Genomic DNA, 24,310 nt, shown 5'->3' with positions numbered 1-24,310 from the left:
CTTTGAAGCAAATGCTAGTAGCATGGACTAGGTATTTGCATTATTATCAATGAAAAAAATTTAAACCAGAAATATTTACAGACTGCAAAAACTGACCCATAATCTCAGCAGCTGTAGTGCCCATTGGGAAGGGGAAAAGCCCAGATCAGGGCTGTGTGCCAGTTCAGCAAGAACAAACACTCCACCTGGGTCTCCTACATTCCACATGAGCTGCTTAATCATCAAAGTGATGCATGTTCCACTTGTATGCTTTTCATCAGAAGCTTGCTATTTCCACAAAACACTGGTGAATAGTTAAGCTAAAAAATACCATTGTCTGAAGCAAGACCAGACCTCTTCTAAGCAAGTGCAAGTAACATGGACTAGGTAGGCTTGTTAACATCAAGGTAAAGATTTAAAAATAGAAATATTTACAGGCACTTCTTTACACAAAAAGTACCTGGTGAGACTGTAAGGTGGTTTTCTCTGGGCATAGAACTATGTAACTTTTAATTGGGACTGCACATCAAGAGATTGTTCCTGCTGGCTGAAGTGACCCATAAAAACTAATCTACCTTCATGCATCAATGAGAAATACTTAGCATTAATCATTAATTAGTCCAACACGTAGACCTGCTGAGCTGTCATGGTGCTGTAGATGGGACTTTCATGCCTTAGAGCTCAGGCAATATGCAAGGATTGTCAGTTTATTTGAGGCATTTGGCAACAACATTTGTCCAGGTTTTAATACATGAAAATCTTCAGACTATGTCACCACATCATAGAATAATGGGACTAGTAGAGAGATAAAGAGTTTATCTAAGCAATCTGCTCCCACAGCAGCGTTGGATTGCCTGAGAGGGCTAAGCTGTGGTTTCAAGCCACCACTGAGAAAGGTTTCCCCAAGCAAGCTATCCCAGTCTTTACTTAACAGCGGAAAAATTTTCTTGAGCTTTAGCCTGGATCTTTCTTGCTGTGGTGTAAGAATATTGGTTTGTATTCTGTCCTCCAGGGACATTACAAATGGACCATTCTTTTCTGCAACATTTCATGTTACTGGAAGGATGTTAATCATGTTCCTCTCCCATCCTTTTCCTAGGCTACACAACCTTGTTTCTTTCAATCAGCTCTTACAGATTTTTCTTAGATCATTCTTCTGCATTTCTTTTAGTTTTGGCAATATAGTTTTTATTTGTTTCGAAGGGCAGTGCCTGGTACCTGTGGCTGAGTGAAAGGATTCATTCAGGCATCTTGCAGGTTACCTTCCTGCTTATGCATCCAGGTATGGTGGCACCTTTCTTGACACATGACAAGGTGATTCATCTTCGTGTTAATGTGTGTAACAACCAGGCCCTTTTTTAAAGAAAGGGCATCCAACCAGTTGATTTGATTCTGTTTTTGTAGAGGCAGTTTTTCCTTTCTACATGTAACTACTTGCATTTTTTAATTTGCTATTATCTTTTTGGTTCAGACTTTTTTTCAGAGAAAGGTAATTTTGCATTTGAATATTTTCCGAAAAATACTTGCAGTCTCTCTAAGCTTAACCTCATTCCATTGAAGAGGTATTTACTGTATATTTTAATCAAGAACCCATTTATGTTGTTTGTTAAATACTTGCAGTCTCTCTAAGCTTAACCTCATTCCATTGAATAGGTATTTACTGTATATTTTGTTTATGAGAATATCATATGATACATTGAAGCTATATAAATATCAAAATGTATGATACCTACTATTTGTCATCCACAGACCTGTGGAATTATCATAGTAGACATTGATCTGGTTTGGCATGACTCAACACACCTGTGGTGGCTGTTATCCCTGTTATTTTTATCTTCTTGATGCCTACGAAGAAAACTTAATTATGTGTTCCAGATTTATTCTTCAAAAAGAGAAGTTATCGTGGTTCCAAAGCTCCATCTGTACCCCATCATGTTTTAAAATAGGTCTTGCATTTGCCCTTTTTTAGTGCTGTACATACCTCACCTACCTTCACTGAGATTTCAAAAAAAGAAGCTGATGTCCACTTTTTCAGACCAGCTGCTTTATCTAGACATGTGTTCCCTCCTTCAATAATTCCTCCTGACTGATTACAGTCCAATGTAGAAAAGCCTCTCTTCTACAGTCTTTTCCTATCCCCTGTATAAACCCACTCTAAGAAAGAGAGAAAGGATTTTTTAAAATTTTAAGACTTAGACTTTCTTATGACTCAGATAGTCTTTTCCAACGAAAACACTACAAATTAGTAGGAAAAAAAAAAAGAAAAAAAAAGCTGCCTGTAGTATAGTCATGTTACTTAAGCAGACACAGAATAGCATGGTTATCACTAAATGCACTTTTTGATGCTTTTGGATTGGCTTGCATCTGATCACTTCCAATTCATATTGCATTTAAAAGTAAGGCTAGAATTTACATTTAACATGAAAGTTTTTAATGGTTTTTGGACTGTGGTTTTGCTGCAATAGTCCTTCTCTAAATTAACTATTCAGGCCTGCAAAATTTTCTTTGGTGAGCTGCCTCTAATCTCATTAAGATACCACTGCCTCCAACAAGGCATTTTCCCCTGAGTTAGTGGTTGAGAAATTTGGCCCCAAATAGAAAAGATCACTGGAAGCATAGCTGCATCCTGCTGTTTGTGCTGGCCCTGCTTTTACATTCTTCCATTCTGTGTATTTTTGGGCTTGAGTTTTAGCTATTTGTTAGCAAAATGTAACTTTCAATACCTAGCTATGTTCAGAATCATGGTTTGCCAAGGAAATTGTTCATTACGCTCATCTATGGTTTTTACTTTAGCTGCTTTTAGACAAAGTGTACAGGAGTGAGTTGTGTGGTGCTTTTTTTACTAGGAAAATAAGTATTTAAGTGTTCTGGTAATGTTCCACTGCCACCTGAGAATATCTGTCAGTTTTCTCTTTTCTAGTTAAATATGACTTGTTAGCTTCCAGTGACAAACCTCATCCTGGCAACATCTAAACATTTACTTTATATTTTGGTGACTGTTCATAACTTTGAGAGCTGGGGACCACTTATTTCCTTAATCAGTCATCACCTGGAGTGGATGGTTAACATTTACACTTGGGTAGTTATGTCAGTGCAGACAGCTCACTGACAGCCAGCCAGGTGCACATCAGAGCACACAGCCCCACCACTGTCAGTCTTGCAAGTCCAAACATGAAAAAACAGCCCCAGCCACTCGTTCAGTGAGTATTTACACTGAGCCTGGATGTCCCTGTAGCATATTCTGGGAAGCATTATTCCATGGGAAGGTCTCACATGGGAAAGGTCAGGGAACACCTGCCTCTGTGAGTCCCAAGGGTACCTCATTGCTCAGTGTCACCACAGAGTCACTTCAGGACACATGCCTGGGAATGTTAGTGTAGAAAACTTGGATGTCTGCAGGGATGAGACCCTCAGTACCGACCAGCAGGGAAGCAGAGCTTTCTATTGTATTCCTGAGGATAAAAAAACAAAAGGTAGCCTGCAACTGTCACACTGTAGTTCTCTTTTAAAAGAAAAATTTTAAATGGCTTATTTAAATGGCTAATCCTTGTCTGTTTAAGTCTCCAGACCAAGGTCTGGGGATGAGTTGGGTGGGAATAAATAACTGTTGAGACTCTTTTTTTTTGCTAGTATTCCCAGTGCAGAGACAAGATTAAAAAGCTGGAGGAAAACTATGGTGATGCCACAAATGAGAGCAGAAAGCAAGAAATGGGAGGGAAGGACCCATCTCCACCTGAGCTGCTAAAAAGGATTGAAAAGGTAACGTCACTTATCATAAGCTATCCTGCTGTGCTTGACCTCTTTTAGAAATTGCAAATAGTGTCTTTTATTTTTAAAATAAACTTTCTGTAAGAGGAATAAAAATAATTATGATTGGCCAATGTGAACTCCAGCCTAGCATCTGCTTTTCAGGTCAACTGAACATGGGACATTTGACTTCTTCCAGGAGAGGCTGGGGAGGGGGAGCTCTGTGAGGTACCCCTGGCTGTGCAGCATCCTCTGGCACTTCAGTGCAGACCCACCTCACTAGGGGAAGGCACAGAAAAGGCAGCAGAGGGAGATAAATGCAGAATTATAAACTGCTAACAAACAGGGTTGTCAGTCTTTGCTAACTGGCCATGAGCTGTTTCACCACTATCCACGGGCTGTGAGCAGGAGGCAGACCTGCCAGCCTCTTCACAAAGCCTGCATGTGTGACACAGAAGCAAACACTGTCCCTTGTTAGGGCCGGGCCCTACTGCTTTGCTTCCCTGCTGAAAAAACAGCCACTGAAGAGAGCCTGGTGGAAGCAGCAGCCAGGCCAGCCAGCAGCTGACACCTGACTGCAGCACTGCTGGTGACTGCCCCGGGGACTCCAGAGGGAAGCATTAGGTCCAGTGGAGAGCCAGTTTCAGAGCCCTCTGTGTGGGGTGAGGAAGGTAAAGGAACAGCATTTTCTTATATAGTTCTGTCTGTCCCAGTTATAGAAACACAAAACTCTTCCCACGGTGTTCAGAATTTGGAGGGGATTCACAAAGGGCTCTGAAGGTGTGAGGGCAGTAGCAGCCAGCTCTGAGCACACCCCAGCGTCCTGCTTTGAAATCCAGTTTGTAAAGACAGACCCTGAACTCAGCTTCTTGAATTACTTGAGGTTTTTGCTTTACTGTCCCATATTCCTTGACAGGAGGGAGCTCTGCAGAGCCAAGCAGGCCACAACAGAGCCTGTTACCAACAGCCTACACATTAAGAAGAAGGTTTCTTGGAGTCGTGATAAGTTTAAATGTCTACTTCAATCTCCATGGGATTTAAAGTCATTGTAGTTATAATTTGTTTATGGAGCCCATACTCTTTTAGGCATGAGGGGAAAAGTATTTAAAGCAAGAGCTGAAACTTTCCATTGTGTTGTGACTCAAGGAACCAAAAGATTAAAAAAAAATAATGACTAGAAAAAAGCCTCATTGCTTTCAAGAAAACCACAGCAAGGCAGTAACAATGGTGTAACCCCTGCCCCCAAAAGGGCCTGGCCTGATATGGAAGAACTGTACAACTGACAGCAGCCAACTGAACCAATGTGGGCCTGATCCTCGGCAGAGAAGGTGTACATTTTGAGAAATCTGATAGTGAAGGTATTCGTTTATGACTGTTCACCGGTATTATTCCAGCAGCTCAAGACAATCACAGAACGCCTTGTGCTGCACCTTCCCCTGTGCTTTCCTTACACTGTGTCCTCCCTCTTGCTGCAGATAGAGGCAGAGCTGGTGCAGAAGGAGCAGAGGCTGCTGAAGATAGATTTCCTCTGCGAGAACATTTCCGACCTGACGGACAGAATGCGCACTGTGGTGGAGAACGGCAAGCAGGACATGCTGCTGTTCGCCAGGAGGGTAAGAAGGGCTCTGCACGCCAGCCTGTGCAAAACGAAACAGTATCTGGGCAAGGGGTGATTCACTTGCAAATTACAAAAGTGGCTGGAAATGCTGAGAGGCAAATCATAAGTTAGTCTTCAGAAATTACAGACAGGAATAGCAACAGTAATACAGATAAACTGAAACTATTAGGTGAATGCCCTCTCTTTTAAAAACAAAGTTGCACCATAAATAGTACCTTTCACTAAAATATAGAATTAGCTCTTTCTCAAGTAGATGCTTAGAAAATTTGTAGGATCCTCCTTTCGCAAATGTACTTAACAGCCTTTCCTCAACAAACAGCTCTAAGGCTAAGAAAAAATAAGGGGAAAAAAGAAATAAAGGAAGGCCAGGTAAATTCTACTCTGACATACAAAAAGATGGACTTGGTATCTGGCTCAAAGTTCTTCTGTTGTTTAGGTAGGGAGAATCACACAGGAAACATTACTTCCAATACAGTTTTAAAAATATAATTATAGCAATTTGCTTTTAACTGCAATTACTATTGTTTGGGAAAGACCAAAAATGCTCCTAGCCCCCATATTCCTAATGAAAAAGCTGCACATTGAGCAGAGCTGAGGGAAAGGCAGAAAAAAAAGCTAAGTAATTAATGTAAAACAAGGCCAGGGTACAAATTTTTCTTAAATGTTAGGTTTGGCACACATGAAAGCTCAAAACAGTTTTGTAAAATTTATTTTAACACAAACAGAAATATCATGGTTGTTAACTGTGTTTGTGAAATTATGGCCATGGGCTAATAAACTACTGTAGGAATGGCTGTGTGCCAAAAGTTGCATTTGCAAGTGCTCTGGCTGTCCCAGTTCCAATTAGTCATTTAAACAGTATTCAAATTTTTTTGTTTTTTCAAATCATCTGCAGTGAGACTCAAGGATTTCTGTCACACTCCTTTTCTGTTTGTCCCCCTTCCAAGGATAATGTCACAACCCACAGCCCCTGCATCAGCATTATCACTCAATTATCTCATAGGAATTGGGCTTATTCCAGCTTTATTATGAAGCTAATTGTGTATAAACTCAAAAAGAATTAAGGAATTGGGATCCCAGGCCTTTGAGGGCTGGGGGAGTTTTGCTGTCCAGCTGAAAAGGTCAAGAAGCAAAGACAAATTTTCTTTTCTTGTACTGGAGTAAATGTGACTCCTTGAGCAGCCTCTTTTTTTTTTTTTTTTTTTTTTTTTTGTTCTAAGTGTTCACAAAAATTAAGTAATTTTCAAGCACTGAACTACTATTTAAAACCTTATCAAGGTGGACTTATTTTCATGTGCCTAATACTGACCTAAATGTCATGCCCAGTGAGTGCCTAAAGGGAAGCCCTAACTACAATGCAGCTGTTTTGCATTCCAGACCAACGATCTGCAGAGGAAGATAAATCACAAAACCCAGGAGATAAGGGCTCTTTTTGCAGAGTTATCCATGAAGCAAGCACTTGCCCTTAAACTCCGGCAGGAAATCAGAGACAAAGAACAATTTGTGATGACTGCTTCATTTATGATAAGTCAAGGTCTTCCCCCTCCTAAAGCAGAAAAGGACCAGTGGAAGATCCTAGACAATGAGAAGATACAAAAAGCAGCAGATGAAGACAGAGCTAAAGTAAGTTTTTGTCATACATTGCAAGAGCTCCAGGAGGCAGTGCAGATGATGGTACAGAAAGAGACAACTGACAACCCACTACAGTGGGTTTGTGCAGTTTTAACTCTAGTCTGGCAACACCTCTTGGAGCTGGTCATTGAATCTTAAGGAGATCATACACTAAAAACGTCACCTTTGGTTATTAAAGTAGTTTGTGTGACCATATTGTGGCCGAAGAGCAGGGCTGCCATCACTGCTTTTCACTGGATTTCGAGGTAAAGCTGCAAAAGGTGGAGTGTGGGGTTCAGGAGAAGTTTAATGTCTCCTGCATACAAGATACAATGAGCATCAGATCAGAAGCAGCAAGAAATCACTGCTGAGCAAGACACTGCGGGTAGGCAGGGCAGCATGGCAGACAGCACTTGAATCCTTACCCTGCTGGACACTGCCTCTGTCCATGAGATGGTCAGTGATCCCAGAGCAGAGCTCCTAAATAATAATATTTTAGAATAAGAAACTTCTGTCATGAAACTTCTCCTCATGCTGTGACTCAAGTTTTCTTTCAGTGCTGTGGATAAAGGACCACTCTAGTAACTGTATTCATGAACAGAATTTTTCCACACATCTTCGGTGCATAATTACTACATCTTTTAAAAGTTCATCTAATCTGTTTTCTTTACAAATAACAAAAGCATAGCAGGCTCAAACTGTCTACTGTTTAAAAGGACAAACTCATATCTACATGGTCAAACCCCATGCTTTCCTTTTAATATCCCTTCAGCTTTCCTGGCATGCCAGGGATTAGACTAAGGGCATTGCCTTTGTCATGGATTCTGTACACTGGCTCGGGGAAGCACTGGAGTTTTAAAGCACACAACCCCTGTGTGACCAAGCTGTGTTTCTCTGACAGGAGCCTGAAGAGGAGAAACAAGCTGCACTGCCCAGCTACGACCCCATTTTTCCCAAAGAGGAGGAGGAGGAGGAGGAGGGACTCCCACTGCTGCAGCCTCACATGGCTCCCTCCAGACCAAGTGAGCCCCGCCCGAGTGCAAGACATTTCAAAAAGCCTCCTGCCAAGCCATCTGAAATCTGAACAGACAGCACCCGAAGCAGGAGAGACCAATACCAGCTGCTGGATCACAAGAGTCAGCAGCATTTACACTGCACTGAAGGTGTTCAGCCAAATTTCATGCTGAAAATGAAGTACTTGTTCATGCCAAAAGCACAGCTAACTGGTCAGAGATCCAGAATCCTTTCTCCTGGTATCCCAAATGCAGTGCAGTATTTCCAAGTGCCAAAAAAAGTGAGTCATCCTCATGCTATACTTACTTTTTTTTCCAGGTGAAGTTTTATTGCATCTGAAGGTATGTTAAAATACATTCATTAAAAGAAAAGGCTAGAAAATCTTCTCCTATTATTATATAATACAAAGTGGCCATCATTTATAGCCACACACCAACATGGCTTTCTGCAGTCTGGGACTGGAGGTTACACTTGCCAGAGAAATTCTAATTATGTTAAGAAAAATATTTCTTCTCACTATGCAGTCACTAAGAAAGCTAAAGATTCACTGCTGGCAGTGACAAGTGTGACCATGAACTTGCCAAGTCACTGCCAGGACCCAGATCTTTTAATTTCACTGGTAAGGAACAGGGAGCATCAATGGACACCACTCAGAGAGAATATCAGAGGTTGTTTCGAAAAGCTCCCAAATATATAAAATATTAATGAGTTTTTCTAGTTTAATAGTCTGGAATTTTGTCGAGTTTTATAAAATCCAATAAAGGGTGCAGAAATCCTGCATGGCACAACTTGACAATATTCTCTGTGTAGCAAATTGCTATTACTATTTGAAATTAATGTCACAGTTCAGAACTTAAAAGAGCAAACAATATTGGTTCAGTTACATACAAACAGAAGTTGAAAACAAAGGAAAAACAGCCTGCCTAATTTCTTTCTGAAGCTGAAGTTTGAACTCTAACACTAGAAGTTGTAAGAAAGGATTATGTAAAACTCTGTCCAAGCCACTGTTAAAATCAATTTCTAAAGCTTTTTTCTTATCCTATATTACTTACAATATATTATACATATCTTCAAAAAACAATAAAAAAACCTCAAACAAACAAACAAACCCCCAACAAAATCTGTCACATGCACTTTAAGGAGATTATATTTTGTTAATTACAAAACTGAAAATATTAAAATGCAGCTTCAGAAGCAGAAGTACCACAAGATAACTGATACCACCACAAGGAATGACTGTCTCTTTACTCATGCCTGACATAAAAAGTCATTTGTTATTCTTACCTGCTTTACACAATCACACCAAGAAATCCTTTTATTAATCCAAGTAAACAGTTACTAGTTCTTGTAACCCTGCAACTGGGCTGCCATTTCCAGCACTGTCTTGTTAAAAGAAGTGACATTTATACCAATTTTCACAGCATGTTTTGACACTGTTATTCCACTTCCTTGACCACTTCAAAATGAACCCACAGATATATTTCAAACCTAGGATTATGTCAAATGCATTTCTCTAGGATTTATCTAGAAGTCTATTATTTCAGCCTCAGTTTGTTGGACCAAACACTGTTTTAGTAGCTTATGTCAGTACTGGTGACTACCCAGAAGTGCAGGTTATTTGGGAAACAACATTGCATTTCAATAAATACTTTTACAGAGGCACCACAGTTTGACAGCATGTTATTCTTCAACAGCATGTTATTTCAGGAGTATTTGAGACCCAGAAGTGTCATAGTGTGCTTGAGTGCTGTTTCCTCTACAAATCTTGCATTTACATGGTCTTGTTTTTCATATGGATGCACACCTAGAAAAACATGGTGAGGAAGTATTTACAAAATTGTACATGCTCCTGTACACTTATAGTCCTGCTGTCTATTAAACATCTTCATCTACAATACCAAAAGATAAGGGGTAATAGAAATGTGTTTTCATGCACCCGAAAATACCTACAGCTTTCAGTGGTGCCCTTTGGATGCTAATCTGTGGCAAAAACTATCCTGTTAGTGGGATGTAAGTAAATTATAACCCACAGAGAGTGAGGCCTCTCCAAACTGGAGATCCAAACCCAGCTTGAAGCAGAGTGGCTGTGTTGGTGCTAGTCCATGAACTGGCCCAGGGCACGTGCTCATATACTGCTACATGGTTTAACTTCTTCTTCCCCAGACAGGATGATACCCATACATGGATGCTCTCAGCCCCTGACACTTTCCATCAGCAGAAAGATCACCAAACCCATGTGTTCAACAACACTGGAGTGTTAACAACTCAGTATGTCAGTACAGGCAGGATGCATCTGAGTGAGCATCAAAGGGTAACAATCACTGGTCTTCCAAAGTACAGAATTAACACTACCTTGATTCTCTATCTCTGCCAGCATATTAGTCAGGTAGTTCAGTGGCAAAAACTCCACGGGGACGGAGAGTCTCTCAGGGACAGGCCTGCTGCACTGCAAGGGAGAACATTCTGTGTTACTTCACAAAGTCACACGGATGCACCAAGGTTTCAATGTTTCTTTAGTGTGTTACAGTCCACAGAAAGCTCAGGAATCTCAACACCATCAAAACATAAGATTTTAAAACAGCCTCTGTGCTCTTACCTGCCCGTTTCCCAGCTTCTCGAGCAGAAGTTTCACATATTTCCGTGCCATTAAATTTGCATTTATCGGATGATTCCAGTACTGCCGGACCTTTTGACCAAGAGCCTAGTAAGCAAAACACAAACCCCAAAACCTGAGAACATAGACATAGGACAGTGGAAACTTAGAAAGATGAAAAGGGAGGAAAAGCTGACATAAAATCCAGGCTGTAATGCAGATGTGCTTTGCTTTCAGACCCCAATGGCTAAGAGGTCATCATGTTTACCCAGGGAGCCTTCCTTTCATAGCTCTCAAAATGTGGCAAATCAAAACCTCACTGCTCAGTCCTCACCTCAGTTGATCTGTCCCAGTGCCACTGTCCCACGTGACGTGTACTTAAGTACTAATTGAACCTTTATCCTTTACTGTGATGGATTTGAATCTATTCTTTCCCTAAATAATAAAGTAGATGCCCCATTCCTCAAAGCTCCTTCAGGACAGGGCTTCTCAGGCTCAGTCTTAAGGAACCTTAGACAAACAGAACACTGGCAAGGAAGGATATTGGGAATGTAAGTTTGGATCCCATTATTCAGGTCATCATCTGGAAACTGTTAACATATACTCGATCCCAGAGCCAAAAGAAATTCAAAACCAGGTTTCCCAAAGCTTCCAATCCCAACCAATAAGCAAAAGAACAGGAACACACTGTGAAATTAGCTCCACCTTCTGCTATTTTCCCTGTGTAGATCTTCCCTGGCCCCTCCCCTTCAGCTGTACTGCAATGCAGACAGCTGTTCATTTTAGTAAATGCTGTACAGTTTAATGGTGCTTAAATCCTTGCTTCTGATTAAACTGAAGTCATCCACTGCATATAACCTGCTCAAAATAGTCTGAATCACCCCAAAGTGACCTTTCTGGCAAACAGACTATTCCCAGCATTTTTTCCCAAAGCTGTAAATAGATACAATAAAGCACTGAGGCTACTGTGCATAGCTAGCAGTAGTTGTTCCCTAAATCTCTCCCAGCTCAGCCCTTCACGTCAGAGCGTGGTTGGAATGGAGTTCCCCACGCACCAGGCCCAGGGCTGGCAACTCAGGGCCCCCATGCTGACCCCAGCTCACCAGCCCTGGTCCAAAACAAGACACAGAGGACAAAGAACATCCTGTGGAGTTCTCCTCCTCTACCCCTTCTCAAAACTGCTGCCAAATAAAGAAGCCTTTGTTGCAGGAAAACCCAAGTAGCACTTCTGGCCATTTGAACTATAAGTGACAGCACACAATGAGCAAACAATGGGCAACTCATATGGAAAAAAGCCTGTTCTGCAGTGAGGCATTCCCTGAGGGGGATCCCTGGTGTTCCTCTGCTTCTTGACATCTTGTGCTTCCCCTGCAGCCCTGTGCTGTGCACTAAGAGCAAAAGGGGAGAAGGAGAAATGCATCTCCCATCCTGCTGGAACAATTTATGGAGGATCAGTAACCAGCTCTTGTGGCTACACAAGTCACTTTGTCAGTGGGTGAGACTGTGAGGTTTAACTGAGGGGAGATCATCCCTACCACAAAGCTGTGGTATGATACAACTTTACAGCTTTTACTATACCAGCTTTTGAACATATTTTTTGAAGTGTATAGAACCAAACAGAGGTCACAAGTGAGACTCTGTGGATGCTAAAAAGCACACACAAAACCCCCATAAACCCCCTTTAAATAACCCTCATTGCATTATGCAAATGAGTACTCAGCAGAACAGTGTCAGTCTTGTTAAGTTCTGTGGGATACTGGAGACTCTGTAAAATAATATGGCCAAATCTGTAATTTAAGTTATCAGGGTAACCTACAGTCCAGGAGCAGCAGATGGAGAAATTATGGATGTTCCAGTTATATTTGAATCAGGCTCTATTTGAACCACAGCCAAGTCTTTCATTGGTTTGACCCTATGCACAAGGAGGAATTTCTTATCAATTCCAAAATCCAAGAAATTACATTTAAAGCTATTAGTTACCTCTGGAAGCCTCATGACAATACTAAACTTCAGCTTTTCATTCTGTTCAGTGTCATCCAGATCTATAAGCAACAGGGAAAAAAGCAAATCAAGCAAACAGTAATCACATAACAAACTTTCAACTTTCACTGAAGACATACTGAATAAACATCACCTCCTTAGTGAAATGAAAATTTCAGTTTAAAGACTATTATTTACATGTTTATCATGTGTACAAATATATTTCTGCATATTTGTCCATAACTTCATCATTTTATGTAACAATTTGTACTGTAATTCAAATGCACTTTGACTAAGTGCAACTCTCCAAGTTTATAATATTTATTTATCAAGATCAGGCACAGATTGATACAGCCTATTTTGCTGTCCCTTTTCTTGGACACTGGAGAAATAGCACATCACTGGGAATAGCTGGTTCATGTTCAGCCACCACTGACCAGCACTCCTTGGGCATCTTTGCAGACATTCTGCCCCAGCCTGTGATGCTGTGTGGGGTTGTTGTGACCAAAGGGCAGAACCCAGCACTTGGCCTTGTTGACCCTCACACAATCGACCTCAGCCCATCAATCCAGCCTGCTCATATGTGTCTGCAGAGCCCTCCTACCCTCCTGCCCAACCTGGTGTCATCTGCAAAATGGCTGAGGAAGAGTTTGATCCCCTTGTCCAGAACTTTGATAGAGACATTAAACAGGACTGGGCCCAATACTGAGTTCTAGAACCCCACTGGGGACCAGCCACCAGTGCTCCCATCCAGGCCATGATCAGTCAGTTTCTCCAGGAGAATGCTGTGGGAAATTGTGTCAAAGGCTTCAGTAAAGTCCAGGTAGACAACACCCAGAGCCTTTCCCTCACCCCCTGTGTGGGTCACTCAGTGACAGAAGAAGCCCAGGCTGGTCAAGCAGGACCTGCCTTTCACAAACCCATGCTGGCTGGGTCGGATCCCCTGGTTGTCCTGCACATGCCGTGTGATGGCACTCAAGATGATCTGCTCCATCAGCTTCCCCAGCCATGAGCTCTGACTGACAGGCCTGTTCTTCTCTTTCCAAACATAAAGCAAAAGCTGAGGGCTGGACAGCAGACCAACTTCCTTACACACAGGTGTGCACTTTCACAGAGTCACAGAAATTCTCCAACAAATCCTATGATGATCTTTAGTATTTGTTTTTCTAAGAAGTCTCAAGTGGAAAAACTACAAACACAAATTCTCTCCACAGAGATATTTCTTTGTGTGCTGTGGTAAGGCCAATCACATAGCCTGAGCCCTAACTTTCTCCTTTCAGGTAAGAAACACCATCATCTACAGCCCTCACTGAAACAAGGAGAGCTCTCTCTAAGGAGAGCTGAGTGTCCTGGGCAATAAAACCTGTGTCCAAGGGGAGTGGCTCAAAGGACAACACTCCCAGTTAGCTGGCTGGTAACAAATGAAACTGTTCACTGTACCTTTCAGCAATTTCCTGACACATGTTTCTGTCAGTTGCAAGATTCCATTGTCAATATAGTGCAGGAGGGTGTGCAGAGGGAGACATCGAACACCAAGACCCAGGTGCAGAGTGTGAAAACCTATGAAAGGGACAAACTTGTTTGGTACAATATGTAGCTTTTTCTAATTCTCTGTTCAAGGCTGGAATTACTCTAGCTAAAGCCATCACTTCCCTTGACTTCTGATTCTTTATAGTTGGTGAGGAAATCAATTTATCAAGTCAGGTAGTCTTATTTAGACATCCTTTAAGTCCTCTCAAGTACAATCTTGTCAGAAAGAAGAAAGCTAAGGGGATTGAAAACAGTCATTAAAGTCATACACTGGTCCCTAAATGTCTCCAAGCTGTTGCCTTATATCTGAATTGTTCTATTAATTTGTCTTTTATCTCCCCTCTCTCCTCCTAATTAATCAAAATCTGAGGCCTCACTACCCTCAGGATGTTGTTGCCACGAAGACACTGCCATGGGCAGCATTAATACTTCAGCTTTCCTTTGACATCAGCCTGATGATGATCTTGTTATCATGTAACACTACTGTGTGGCAGCATTTGTGCCCACACAGACTGAGGGACAAACTCATACCAAAAGCAGTTGCAATGACTAAAGACAGATCAGGAAATAAAACCCAGAAAGATTCAAACAGAATTGGCAAGCATTAAGATATTAAGACGTCAAGATGTCTTTCCCTAATGAAAATAAGCAAGTGCTTTGAAAATGATGTAAAGAATTAAGAGGAGCTCTAGGAAATTAAAATCTACTATCAACACCAGCTTTCCATCAAGGCTGGAAGTAATCCCTTCAGGAAAAAACTGAAAATTATTAGCAAGGCAAGATCATGAGAAAAAACACTATATCTTCTACAGGATAGGATTTTCCCTTGTGGCTCTTGACACTGAAGTCCAGTTGTCTAAATATATATATATGCAAGTGGAGTCTAAATCCTAATTCAAAGATAAGACTGCACCCACACATTCCACTGGAAACCTCTGTTTAGTTTTCTCTGTTTCTAGTAACTATTTAGTTTTGTTTCATTTCACTTGTAAAGGTTTGTCAAGAGCCTTCCCTCTATAACTGACTTGAACAGCTGTCAATACTGCCAAAGCTAACTTGACACATGTGCTGCAACCAGTGCTGTGCTGGGAGGAATTTACAGCACTGCTCTCCTCACTCAAGATTAAAACAGCAAAACACAGAACTTACCAGGAGGTAAAGGCATGCACATGCCATTTGCTGCTTCCAGAATCCGACTCATGATGTGGAACACCGCAAACTCTCCTGCACTTCCTCTCTCATCACTGAGTTAACAAAGTAGCAACACATTAAGAACCCGGGGCACCCACTCTCTCCTGGAGAGAGGGTCAATTTGGCACACTGGGAGTGCACTGAATGCCTGCCTTTGGGATGCAGGGCCATGGGATGCTGCCTTGTTTACCGAGGTGTCTGAGCCAGCACCAGCTGCCCAGTGCTGCAGACACAGTCTCTGTGGTGTCCCCATCTCCTCCCCACACTGATGCACATTTACAGGGCTCTCAGCAGTACATGGAATCAGCAGCAACAGGTAAAATGGTGCTGGTGTGAGTGACCTGGATATTAGAGGTGTTTAACACCCACCACCCAGCTTAGGACCACTGCAAACTCAGCAAGCTTGAGCTCCAGCCACAGCACTGCCTGTGTGGTTAATAGTCACACTGCCCTAGAGAGGGCCAGCAGGATCCTTAGGAAGAGTTAGTGACAGTAACATTGACACTGACAGCAGCATAAGCACTGACTGTTCAAAGGAGTACTACTGATGAAGACCAAAATCATTATGTCCATATTTTAAAAGGCAGGATAAAAACTTTAACAAATCACTTGCTCACAAGCAGAAGATACAGGAATGAAGCTGGTATCTCCTCCAAACTTCTTTCATTATTCGGTGCACCAGATTCAGCTAAAACAAAAAAAAAAGAAGACTGGATGTTTCCAGGAGCTTATGTACAGCAGGCTCTTGGCCTTCATTCATTCCACACACCAGATTATGTCAAAAACTTCTCAGGGGACTCCTACTGAGTCTTCAAATTTTTTCTGTAGGGCCTTAAAATGTAAAGTTATTAAAATTTGAATTGTAACAAATTGCCCTATTCCAGCTGTTTAAAGTGCTTCCAGCTTATGAAAGCATCATGCAAGACATACAGCAACTTAACACACTGTGCTTCTTGGAGATAACTGATCTCAGGCTCTTGCAGCAAATTCTCCAAGATCTGCTTGCCATGAAAGCAAAAACAGCATGTCCAAGTGGCTGAGCATTTGGCAAGGAACCGTCCCAAGGGCTCAGCAAAAGCAGATAACGTTGAAGACAGTGGAATGTTCAGTTTGCCAAGAAAAGTATGCAGGAGGAATCACAGATCTAGTCCTGGAAAGGAGGAAAAATGAGACAAACAAATGCCCCTCCTCATCTACTGAGTTTCCTTTTTGTCCCCAGTGAAGTGAAACAATCCCTTGGCCCATGTTGTTGCTCTTCGTGCTCCCAAACTGACGTCCACCACACACAGTCAGCATATACCAAAGCCACAAGCCCTGTTCTCACTTGGGCCTCCTCAGCTTCTGCAGCTGAAAGAGAAACCACACACGGAAGAGCGGAAATAACTTCCTCATGGTTGTCATGTGTAACCAGTTCCACATCTCAGTAACGCAACTGAGACACCTCCTCTGCCTTTTATCTCTGGCCCTCAAAGCACAGCAATCAATCAATCCCAGGAAACTCAGGAAACTAGTATGGCCCCTGTTCTGCAAAGAGGTGTCACAAGAAGTTAGGAACACTTTTCCTCCCTCCAGATGGTCAGAATCCAGGAATGCTTTTTCCCCCACTCTCTCTTCCCCTCATAGGCTTTGCCCTCTCCATTGTCTGACTCATCACGGGCTCTAAGCAAGAGAGAAACAGGACACACAGGAGAGATCTGCACGCAAAGGCCAGAACTGCAATATTCATCCTCAGTAATGTTCCCGAGTGTTCCTCTGTACCTTGGCCAGAAAGCTCTGCAAGGTAGCACCTTTCCCATCCACCACGAGTTGAGCCAGGCTTGCACAGCTGCCTGATGCAAAATAATTACCTAATTCTTGCCATCTCCACACTTTCTAGGTGCAATGGAAAGATCCAATTTAATCTTTCTGGAGCATAGCAAGTTTTCTAGGAAATGAGTGATTTCCAGTTTCCACAGAAGGGTCACAAGAACCACACCTGCTGCTGGAATGAATTTCAGTTCTGGCCAGCACAGAGAGTGCAGCTAAGGCCTCTGCATCAGGAGCTGCAGCTGGATCAGAAGGATCAGTGTTGAAGTCAAGGTTCTTACAAGCCTGAAAATCACCAATTATTATTTGTGCAACATAAATGGTTTTCAAGAGTGTGCTACTCCAGAATAAGCATTTTTTGCTTAACAACACAGCAAGCTGTACAGCTTTCACAGGGCACAGAAAGCTTAACTTCTTAAGTCATAATCATCCAAGCTATCACAACTTACTTGCATCTTGAATACATGAATGTTTGTGATGTGACACCCTCACTAACAGCACAACTCACTTTGGAGATCAACATCTACTCTTGGCATTGTAGAAAATGCATACAGAAAGATAACCCATGTCTTAATCTTTTTTTTTTCAGAACAAAACACACAAGATAATGTGCATGAGAGAAAGGCAGCATTATGTCTGATGGAAGGAGTACAGGCAGCTTCCTGTCTGAGGTTAGCAGTGGGTGTCTGGGGCAGCCAAGTTAAGAGCTACACTCATAGCAGGGGAGGCCATTTTTCCCTGAATAACAGACACAAAATAAGAAGTTTTTTGGGGCACATACATGAAGCCATTTCTCCTGAAGTGCTCTAAACTAACAAGAGAACACATGACCATCAGCAAGACAGCACATGCAGGAAGGCCTTGGCTGACAGTGCTGCCACCTTGTCTTGAAACATCTACAGTTCCAGACAATGGTGCCAAGGAAACTGAAGTTCCCCTAAAGCAACTGGGAACCACAAATGCTCAGCTCCCTTGGCTATTTCTACAGGAAAGACTTCAAAGCCAAAGAAAGTCAAAGAAAAGAACCAGGAGCAAAGGAGAAAAGGAAGTGAGACAAGGTCTTGCTGTCTTTCAGATCCCCTCCTGTGCAGTAGTATGAGAGTCTTCCTCCTCCCGAGGAAACTCAAATCCAAATGTTGTCTGTCTTCTGTTCCTCTGCAGTTGAGCCTACAGACATCAGGGGAAAATGTGCAGCTACTGCAGCGACTTGCAGAGAAATTCCAGTAGTTTATTCAGGTCTGCCTGTTTCCTGTGCCACAGACTGCCTGCTCACCCTGCCTTCCCTTCCGCTTGCTGTCAGGGCAGCAAATGTCACATTGCTTCTGTAAGTTATTTCTCTCATTTCTTGCCTCACTGAGTGAGAGAAACAGATGTGGAGCAAAGCTAAGGTAAAGTGATTGCAGAGGAGATGCCTATGGACATACAAGAACAACTGCAGGAAAGGTGACACATGGACTGGGAACCAGGCACACTCCAGCTTCTGCAGAGCTCCTCAGCAAAGAAGGAATTCCCACTGAGGTGTGTTATTCACACTTCCCCACTTTACTTCTCTGTATACAGGAACACACAGTACTCTGACAGCAACCAGCCTTTGCCTGTTGTTTTGTAAGAAACTCTCAGTGCTCCCAAGTTTTGGCTTCTCTGACTTCTTCTGCAATTGATTTACACAGTGACTACACACCACAGAGTCTAATCTCAGCCACTCCTGGGCTCCTGAATGTAATGTGAAATATTTTATGAAAGTAAACAGACAAACTTCAAGTCTCTTCTTGTTTCATTAGTTTCAATAGCTCTGCTACTCACTTCTGATGCTACAGAAGAAGTGCAGGGAGGCTCAAACCAGTTCATTCCCCTGAAGAACTCTGAAACATTCAGGATATGGAAAGGTTTGAGATGTAAGAGTTTCTAATTACGATGAGGGGAAACATAAGGTTAAAAATGAAATAATTTCTAAAGATTTCCAAACAGTGCCTAAGATACATCAGCAGAAAGCAGAAGCAACTTTTAGAGGCATGTTATCTTCACTTATAGTAGCTTTTCTAAGAACAAGCCTGTCAATTGAGTTGAGAGAATTAGTCCTGAGAGTTTTCTTGTGGGGAGGGCTGAGATTTGTTTTGCAAGATTTAGTCTGCAATAATTTAGCCTTGCAGATCAAGGTTGAATAGATGTTTTCACATTTTTTATCTTAGTTTTTACTAAAAGTGAACAAATTGTTATTAGAAATTGAATAAAAGGAGAACAAATGTTCCACTTGGGCTTTTTTCAGCACCATTTCCAGGTACAGAGCTTTGGTTCATGTTGTACTGTCTTATTTTAATCAACCACTAGTTTCAGTTTCTTTCCTACACAGATACATAAAAGTCTGCCAATTACCAGTGAAACAACTTGTGAAGTTGTCAAAGTGAGGCCTGAAAAGTCAGGAGCAGCAGTGGGGCTGCAGGGGTCCAGAGAACACTGTGACATTGACAGAGTGACTGACTCACACAGGACTTTGGAGGAGATGCAGGCATCAGTAACCTCAAGGAAGCTTCCCAAGGTTTTCATCCCTAGAAAACAGCACTGTGGGGAGCTTCTACTGAACACTGGCACAAAGAACAGGATTTACAGTTGCCATGCAAGCTTTTGAGCACTCTGCATTCTGCACTTAAAGGACATGATCTTGAGACAGACAAAACCAAGTAGATAAATTCTGTGCACAAGTTATGGTTTTTGTGACTTTTTTTTTTTTTAAAGGTCTCAAGAGGATGAAAGACAGAAAAATAAGAGTTTGGAAAGCAAATTTTCATAGTAGTTTACAAAGATTTCTTCATGCAAAACTGTCTCCTGAACCACACATAGCCCACTGAAGGCACTGTGTAGGAGTGGTGGTGATTTACCCACATGTCAGATTGTAGTGACATCTTTTTTTGTTCATTTTTTATTTCCCTTGGTGGCACTTTGATTATTCAAGACCTGCAGCAATGTGTTCTACAGGAAACCAAATGGATCTAACAGCTTTAAACTTTCAGGATGAGTTCTCATTTTATTTCTGGGAGTAGAATATATTTGCACAAGCTGTAAATGGAAACATTTCTTCTGTATTTTGAGTGACTGGTACAACTTTTTAAATAATATTTAAATAGTATTAATTTTCTTTATCCATTTATACAATATTAGGCTGAAAAATATATTTAAATATCTTAAAACCCACCAAATATATGCTACATACAACTGGTACACGCCCAAGGACCTACAATCCAACAAATACATACTTGCTCACAATAGTGACTATGAAATCAAACTAACCAGGTTTGCAACATAATCCAAAACTATTTGGTCAATCTTCTTTTTGCCAATATATTGTAGATGTCTCATAAGGTGATCCTTCAGCTGAGCAACCATCTAGAAAAAAAAGCCAACAATTTGTTGTTGTTGGGCATCTTCAAAGAAACACAAAAGCTGCAGCAGGTTCAGGACCTGATCAATAGGCACTGACTCAACAAAACATTTCCCCATTACAAAACTCCAGTTCAGAGTGAGACCCTAAGCTGCTGTACAATCTCCCTAAACTCATCAGCAGATGTGAATATTCTAAATGGTTACTTGGTGCAAATTCAGCAAAATTAATATTAAGCTGAACTTTCCATGATACTGAAAAGAAAAAGCTTACAGTTCTCACACCTCTCTGTGCAAAGCCAAGGAAACTGGATGAAAGAAGAATTTAAATATAACATTGAATTCTAAGAATATAAGTACTTAGTACAAACAAATGTACCCGAGAGATTTTATGAGAGAGAAAACTAGCAGAGGTACAATTTGTGGTAGTTGCCAAGAACCTGAGAACCAGAGTGATTAATAGCAATTTCAGGTTAAACATTAATTGTGAAGTCATTAAAGTTGGGTGTTTGTTAACATACAGTCCATGCCACTCCCTACTCTCTCCTTTCTGAAATATTCGCTGACCTCATGTAGCTTCAGATTGCAACTCAAGTCCATGCTGGCTCTTTTCTGAGAGTTACTAAGAAGCTCAGAGTGAAACTGGAGCAAATAAAAATTTCTGTCTCAAGGAACTTATATGTAGACTAATCTCAGTGTGTCAATACAGTAATACAGGTATGAGGAAGGCATAGACAAAGTGACCTGCTTTTTGGATCTGTCTGAATAAACAGAGGGGAAGGAATGTAGAAAAGCTGCAGAGAATGAAAGGCAAAACTTGGAAACAGGAAGACTACTGCAAAGAAGGAAAATTTGACTCAGATGTGAACAGACAGGACAGTGTTGATCTGCTCTTCACTGTTGAGACCTTCTAGAGCATGCTGGAGAATTAGTTTATTTTAAAAGTAAGAGAACAAAAGATAAGCCAAGATATGTATTAAGACAGAGGGAGGACAGGTAAGAATTTGAGACATTTATTGAATTTGAGAATTTATTGCCCAGAAGCATATAGATGGTATATCCTTTAAGGAGATCACTGGCAAAAACAGTGGAAAAGAAGAAGGAACCTCAGAATGGCCATAACAGTCTCAGAAAAGAGGTAGAAGGAAAAAGAAACAGTAAAAAAGGTGTTAAATTGAGGAGCAAGAAGATCTCTGTTCATCAAAATGAGAGAACGGAGCGGGAGGAATTCACTTATATATGTTTCAAAGGCATAAAGTAGTCCAGAAATAACTGACAGATTAAATGACCTCCCGGTTTCCAGCCAAAGTTATATTGGGAAAAAGCATTTTGAGAAATCAGTTTTCTATTCCTGTTTTTCCCCTATGCCTCACAATAACCTGCTAAGATAATATCATGATGATGAACTCTAAAACTTAGGAAATGCCATGTTTGCCCCATAGCTACCCTGAGTGAGCTTCCACTCAGCACTGGAACTGGGAAGGTCACTCCTCACATCTGTGGAGCCTGTGCGTCCTCTAGTGCACACTGACAAAAGCACATACCAGTCCCATGAGCAACTGCTGCTGATAATCCTCCTCTTCAAAGAGAGGTACCAGCCTTGCCTCTGAAACAAACAGAGCAACAATCATTCAAGAACACAGCACTCCACAACTATCACAAGAATTCAGTCAGCTTCAGAAGTACTTAGGAGCAGAGAAGCAAACAGAAGCTGTGGTTTGACCTACTCAGCTACAGAACTAAGACACTGAAGAACCATGGACTGAATAAGAAAGAGAACTGAAAAATGGAAAATAATCCTTTGTCTGCCATCCACTTCTTCTTCTCTTTGATATTTAAGTAAGAGTTATCACAGTCTGCTGAGAGCAAAGAGGCAGAGAGAACTTTCTGGTAACACCAGCGCTAATGTGCTACTTAGATCTTGTCATTTACAAACAAACTCTAGCAGCTGCGTGGGTTTTCCAAGAAAACGGCTAGACAGAAAGCAAATAGTTCAGGGAATCACCTCCCACTGATTCTCACCCGTGATCTGATTGCTTCTGTTACTCACATTTGTAGACCACTATGAAAAGAACACAACTTCTCTAACTAAATGGAAGGAGATTACAGTGTCTGCTGAAATTAATAACCTGTATTTCCTAATCAGTGCTTCCTGTCTACTGAAACAAAGGAAGAAAGCCAATCATCTATTTCATGATACAGATAAAACCAACACAAGATTTTATGGAACCAAGTGCTGAAGTCTTTCAAAATTTTCACCTGTTTTTGCTCACCTTCAAATATATTTACACCACCACTTAGCAGCACAAAGACCTGTGCTGATTGATTTTAAAGGACTCAAGGACAAATCTACAGGGAAACACTACATAGATGCTTATTACTGGATGGCAGCTATTTAGAAATTATCTATAACATTCAAACATCTGACTTCTTTATCAATAAGCACCTTTGAAAACACGAAGCTGAGGTTCACAAAGTTGATACGAAGTCTCTCAAAGTCAGAGCCCATTGCAAAAAGTAGCAGTGACACAGATGACTGCTGTCAGGGGCTGGAAATGAGTACACTGAAAATTCTTGGTAATAAAAGGACCAAGCAGCACTTACATGAGCATCATGTCACTGCACACAGTGGCAGGGCACATAGAAGGAAGGCACTGATGTGTGAACAGCAGGAACATGATACCCCACTAAATTCAGTTTTACTTATTTGTGACAGAGGAACTGAGCACCAAAAAATCTCAAGTGTTTCTGGCCTAAGGAAACTGCTCTCTCTACACCACGTTTTTTCACCAGCCCTAATCTCCTGTACAGGTTCTGATGTTGCAAAGGCAGCTCCAAGTGGACAAGACTCAACAGTAACATGGTGTCATTGATACTCTGCTCCACAAGAAAAATCCTGAAGATATCCTTTAGCAGACCACATTTTATTGCTTATGTTGTTAGATCCAATATGAACTAGGGACTTTATTTTCAAGCATTTCCTAGTACATGAAAATTTTCTTCTCATCTTAAATTCTCAAACTCTTCTGTGCTGAAAACACACCTAGCAACTGATTTTTAGCAAACAACAGCTGGATGGAAATATTCTAGTAAATCTAATTCTTACAGCTAAGGCCTACATCAAGAAAAGTTTCACTTACCAGAGTCCCAAGTGTCCAGATGAGAAAGCACCCTGGGGTTTGAAACCAAAATCAGTGTGCTTCATATGCAATACTCTAAAGGCTTTCATAACATCATTAAAAACTCAAATGAACTTTTGATCTTTCAAAGATGGCTAAAGACATCTGAGAACAGTACATGTGACTAAATGTAGTAAAAATACTAGATAGCATTAAAAAAAATTCTATCTGTCTAGGTTGCATGAGAATGACTTCACATCTACCATAAATTCCCTAGCTCTAGAGGCCTGTATTTCAGATCATGCTGTAGTGATTACAAGGATTCCAATAACTGATTTTCATCAGGATAATCTTCTTTAAAGATAAGAAAGTATCTTCTAATCAGATACTAAAAAACTAATTAAATGGCACATTAATTCCTCCAACATATTTGTTCAAAATAAGAAGGGGTAAATATAATATAAACCAGTACATACTTTTTGGCATTTTCAAAAATATTCCTCAAATATGCTGTGGTTCTTCTCTCCTCTCTCTGGTTTGGAAAACAAACAAAAATCCCAAAATGAGCAAAACAGAAGACCAAATAAAATACTCCCTGACAGAATAAAGATCACAAATTAATCTGATTTTCTCTTTGAATGGAAATAAAACACAGTGGGGCCTCACACCATCTTTCAAGTGCCTGTGCTCTCACACACTCACACATGTAAACCTTGTGACAATACAGAGCAAGCTCTGCTTTTCTTT

The 24,310-nt window shown here is 41.2% G+C and overlaps 2 protein-coding genes across 4 annotated transcripts in view; one reads left to right on the top strand and one right to left on the bottom strand.

The window, feature by feature from the left end:
- The window catches only part of CCDC146 (coiled-coil domain containing 146), a 60,452-nt gene extending 52,413 nt beyond the window's left edge, over positions 1-8,039 (top strand). Inside the window, exons 14-17 of the mRNA XM_041405507.1 lie at positions 3,610-3,738; positions 5,202-5,339; positions 6,722-6,967; positions 7,857-8,039. Coding sequence (XP_041261441.1) covers positions 3,610-3,738; positions 5,202-5,339; positions 6,722-6,967; positions 7,857-8,039 — 696 coding nt within the window. The remainder of the gene's footprint in view (positions 1-3,609; positions 3,739-5,201; positions 5,340-6,721; positions 6,968-7,856) is intronic.
- Positions 8,040-9,633: 1,594 nt separating this feature from the next.
- LOC121336396 (gamma-secretase activating protein) overlaps positions 9,634-24,310 on the bottom strand; it is a 44,611-nt gene continuing 29,934 nt past the window's right edge. For all 3 annotated transcript variants that reach the window (XM_041405510.1, XM_041405511.1, XM_041405512.1), the window contains 11 exons: positions 24,040-24,095; positions 23,585-23,616; positions 21,989-22,050; positions 20,355-20,450; positions 15,881-15,951; positions 15,222-15,316; positions 13,983-14,102; positions 12,543-12,604; positions 10,566-10,670; positions 10,322-10,415; positions 9,634-9,773 (listed from right to left, as the gene is read on the bottom strand). In XM_041405510.1, the coding sequence (XP_041261444.1) occupies positions 9,673-9,773; positions 10,322-10,415; positions 10,566-10,670; positions 12,543-12,604; positions 13,983-14,102; positions 15,222-15,316; positions 15,881-15,951; positions 20,355-20,450; positions 21,989-22,050; positions 23,585-23,616; positions 24,040-24,095 (894 nt within the window). In that variant the 3' untranslated portion in view covers positions 9,634-9,672. The remainder of the gene's footprint in view (positions 9,774-10,321; positions 10,416-10,565; positions 10,671-12,542; positions 12,605-13,982; positions 14,103-15,221; positions 15,317-15,880; positions 15,952-20,354; positions 20,451-21,988; positions 22,051-23,584; positions 23,617-24,039; positions 24,096-24,310) is intronic.

Source organism: Onychostruthus taczanowskii, unplaced genomic scaffold (assembly GCF_017590055.1).
Source record: "Onychostruthus taczanowskii isolate IOZ18803 unplaced genomic scaffold, ASM1759005v1 scaffold23, whole genome shotgun sequence".
NCBI lineage: Eukaryota > Metazoa > Chordata > Aves > Passeriformes > Passeridae > Onychostruthus > Onychostruthus taczanowskii.
Note: the sequence above shows the minus strand (reverse complement) of the source record. Positions and strands in the feature narration are given on the sequence as shown.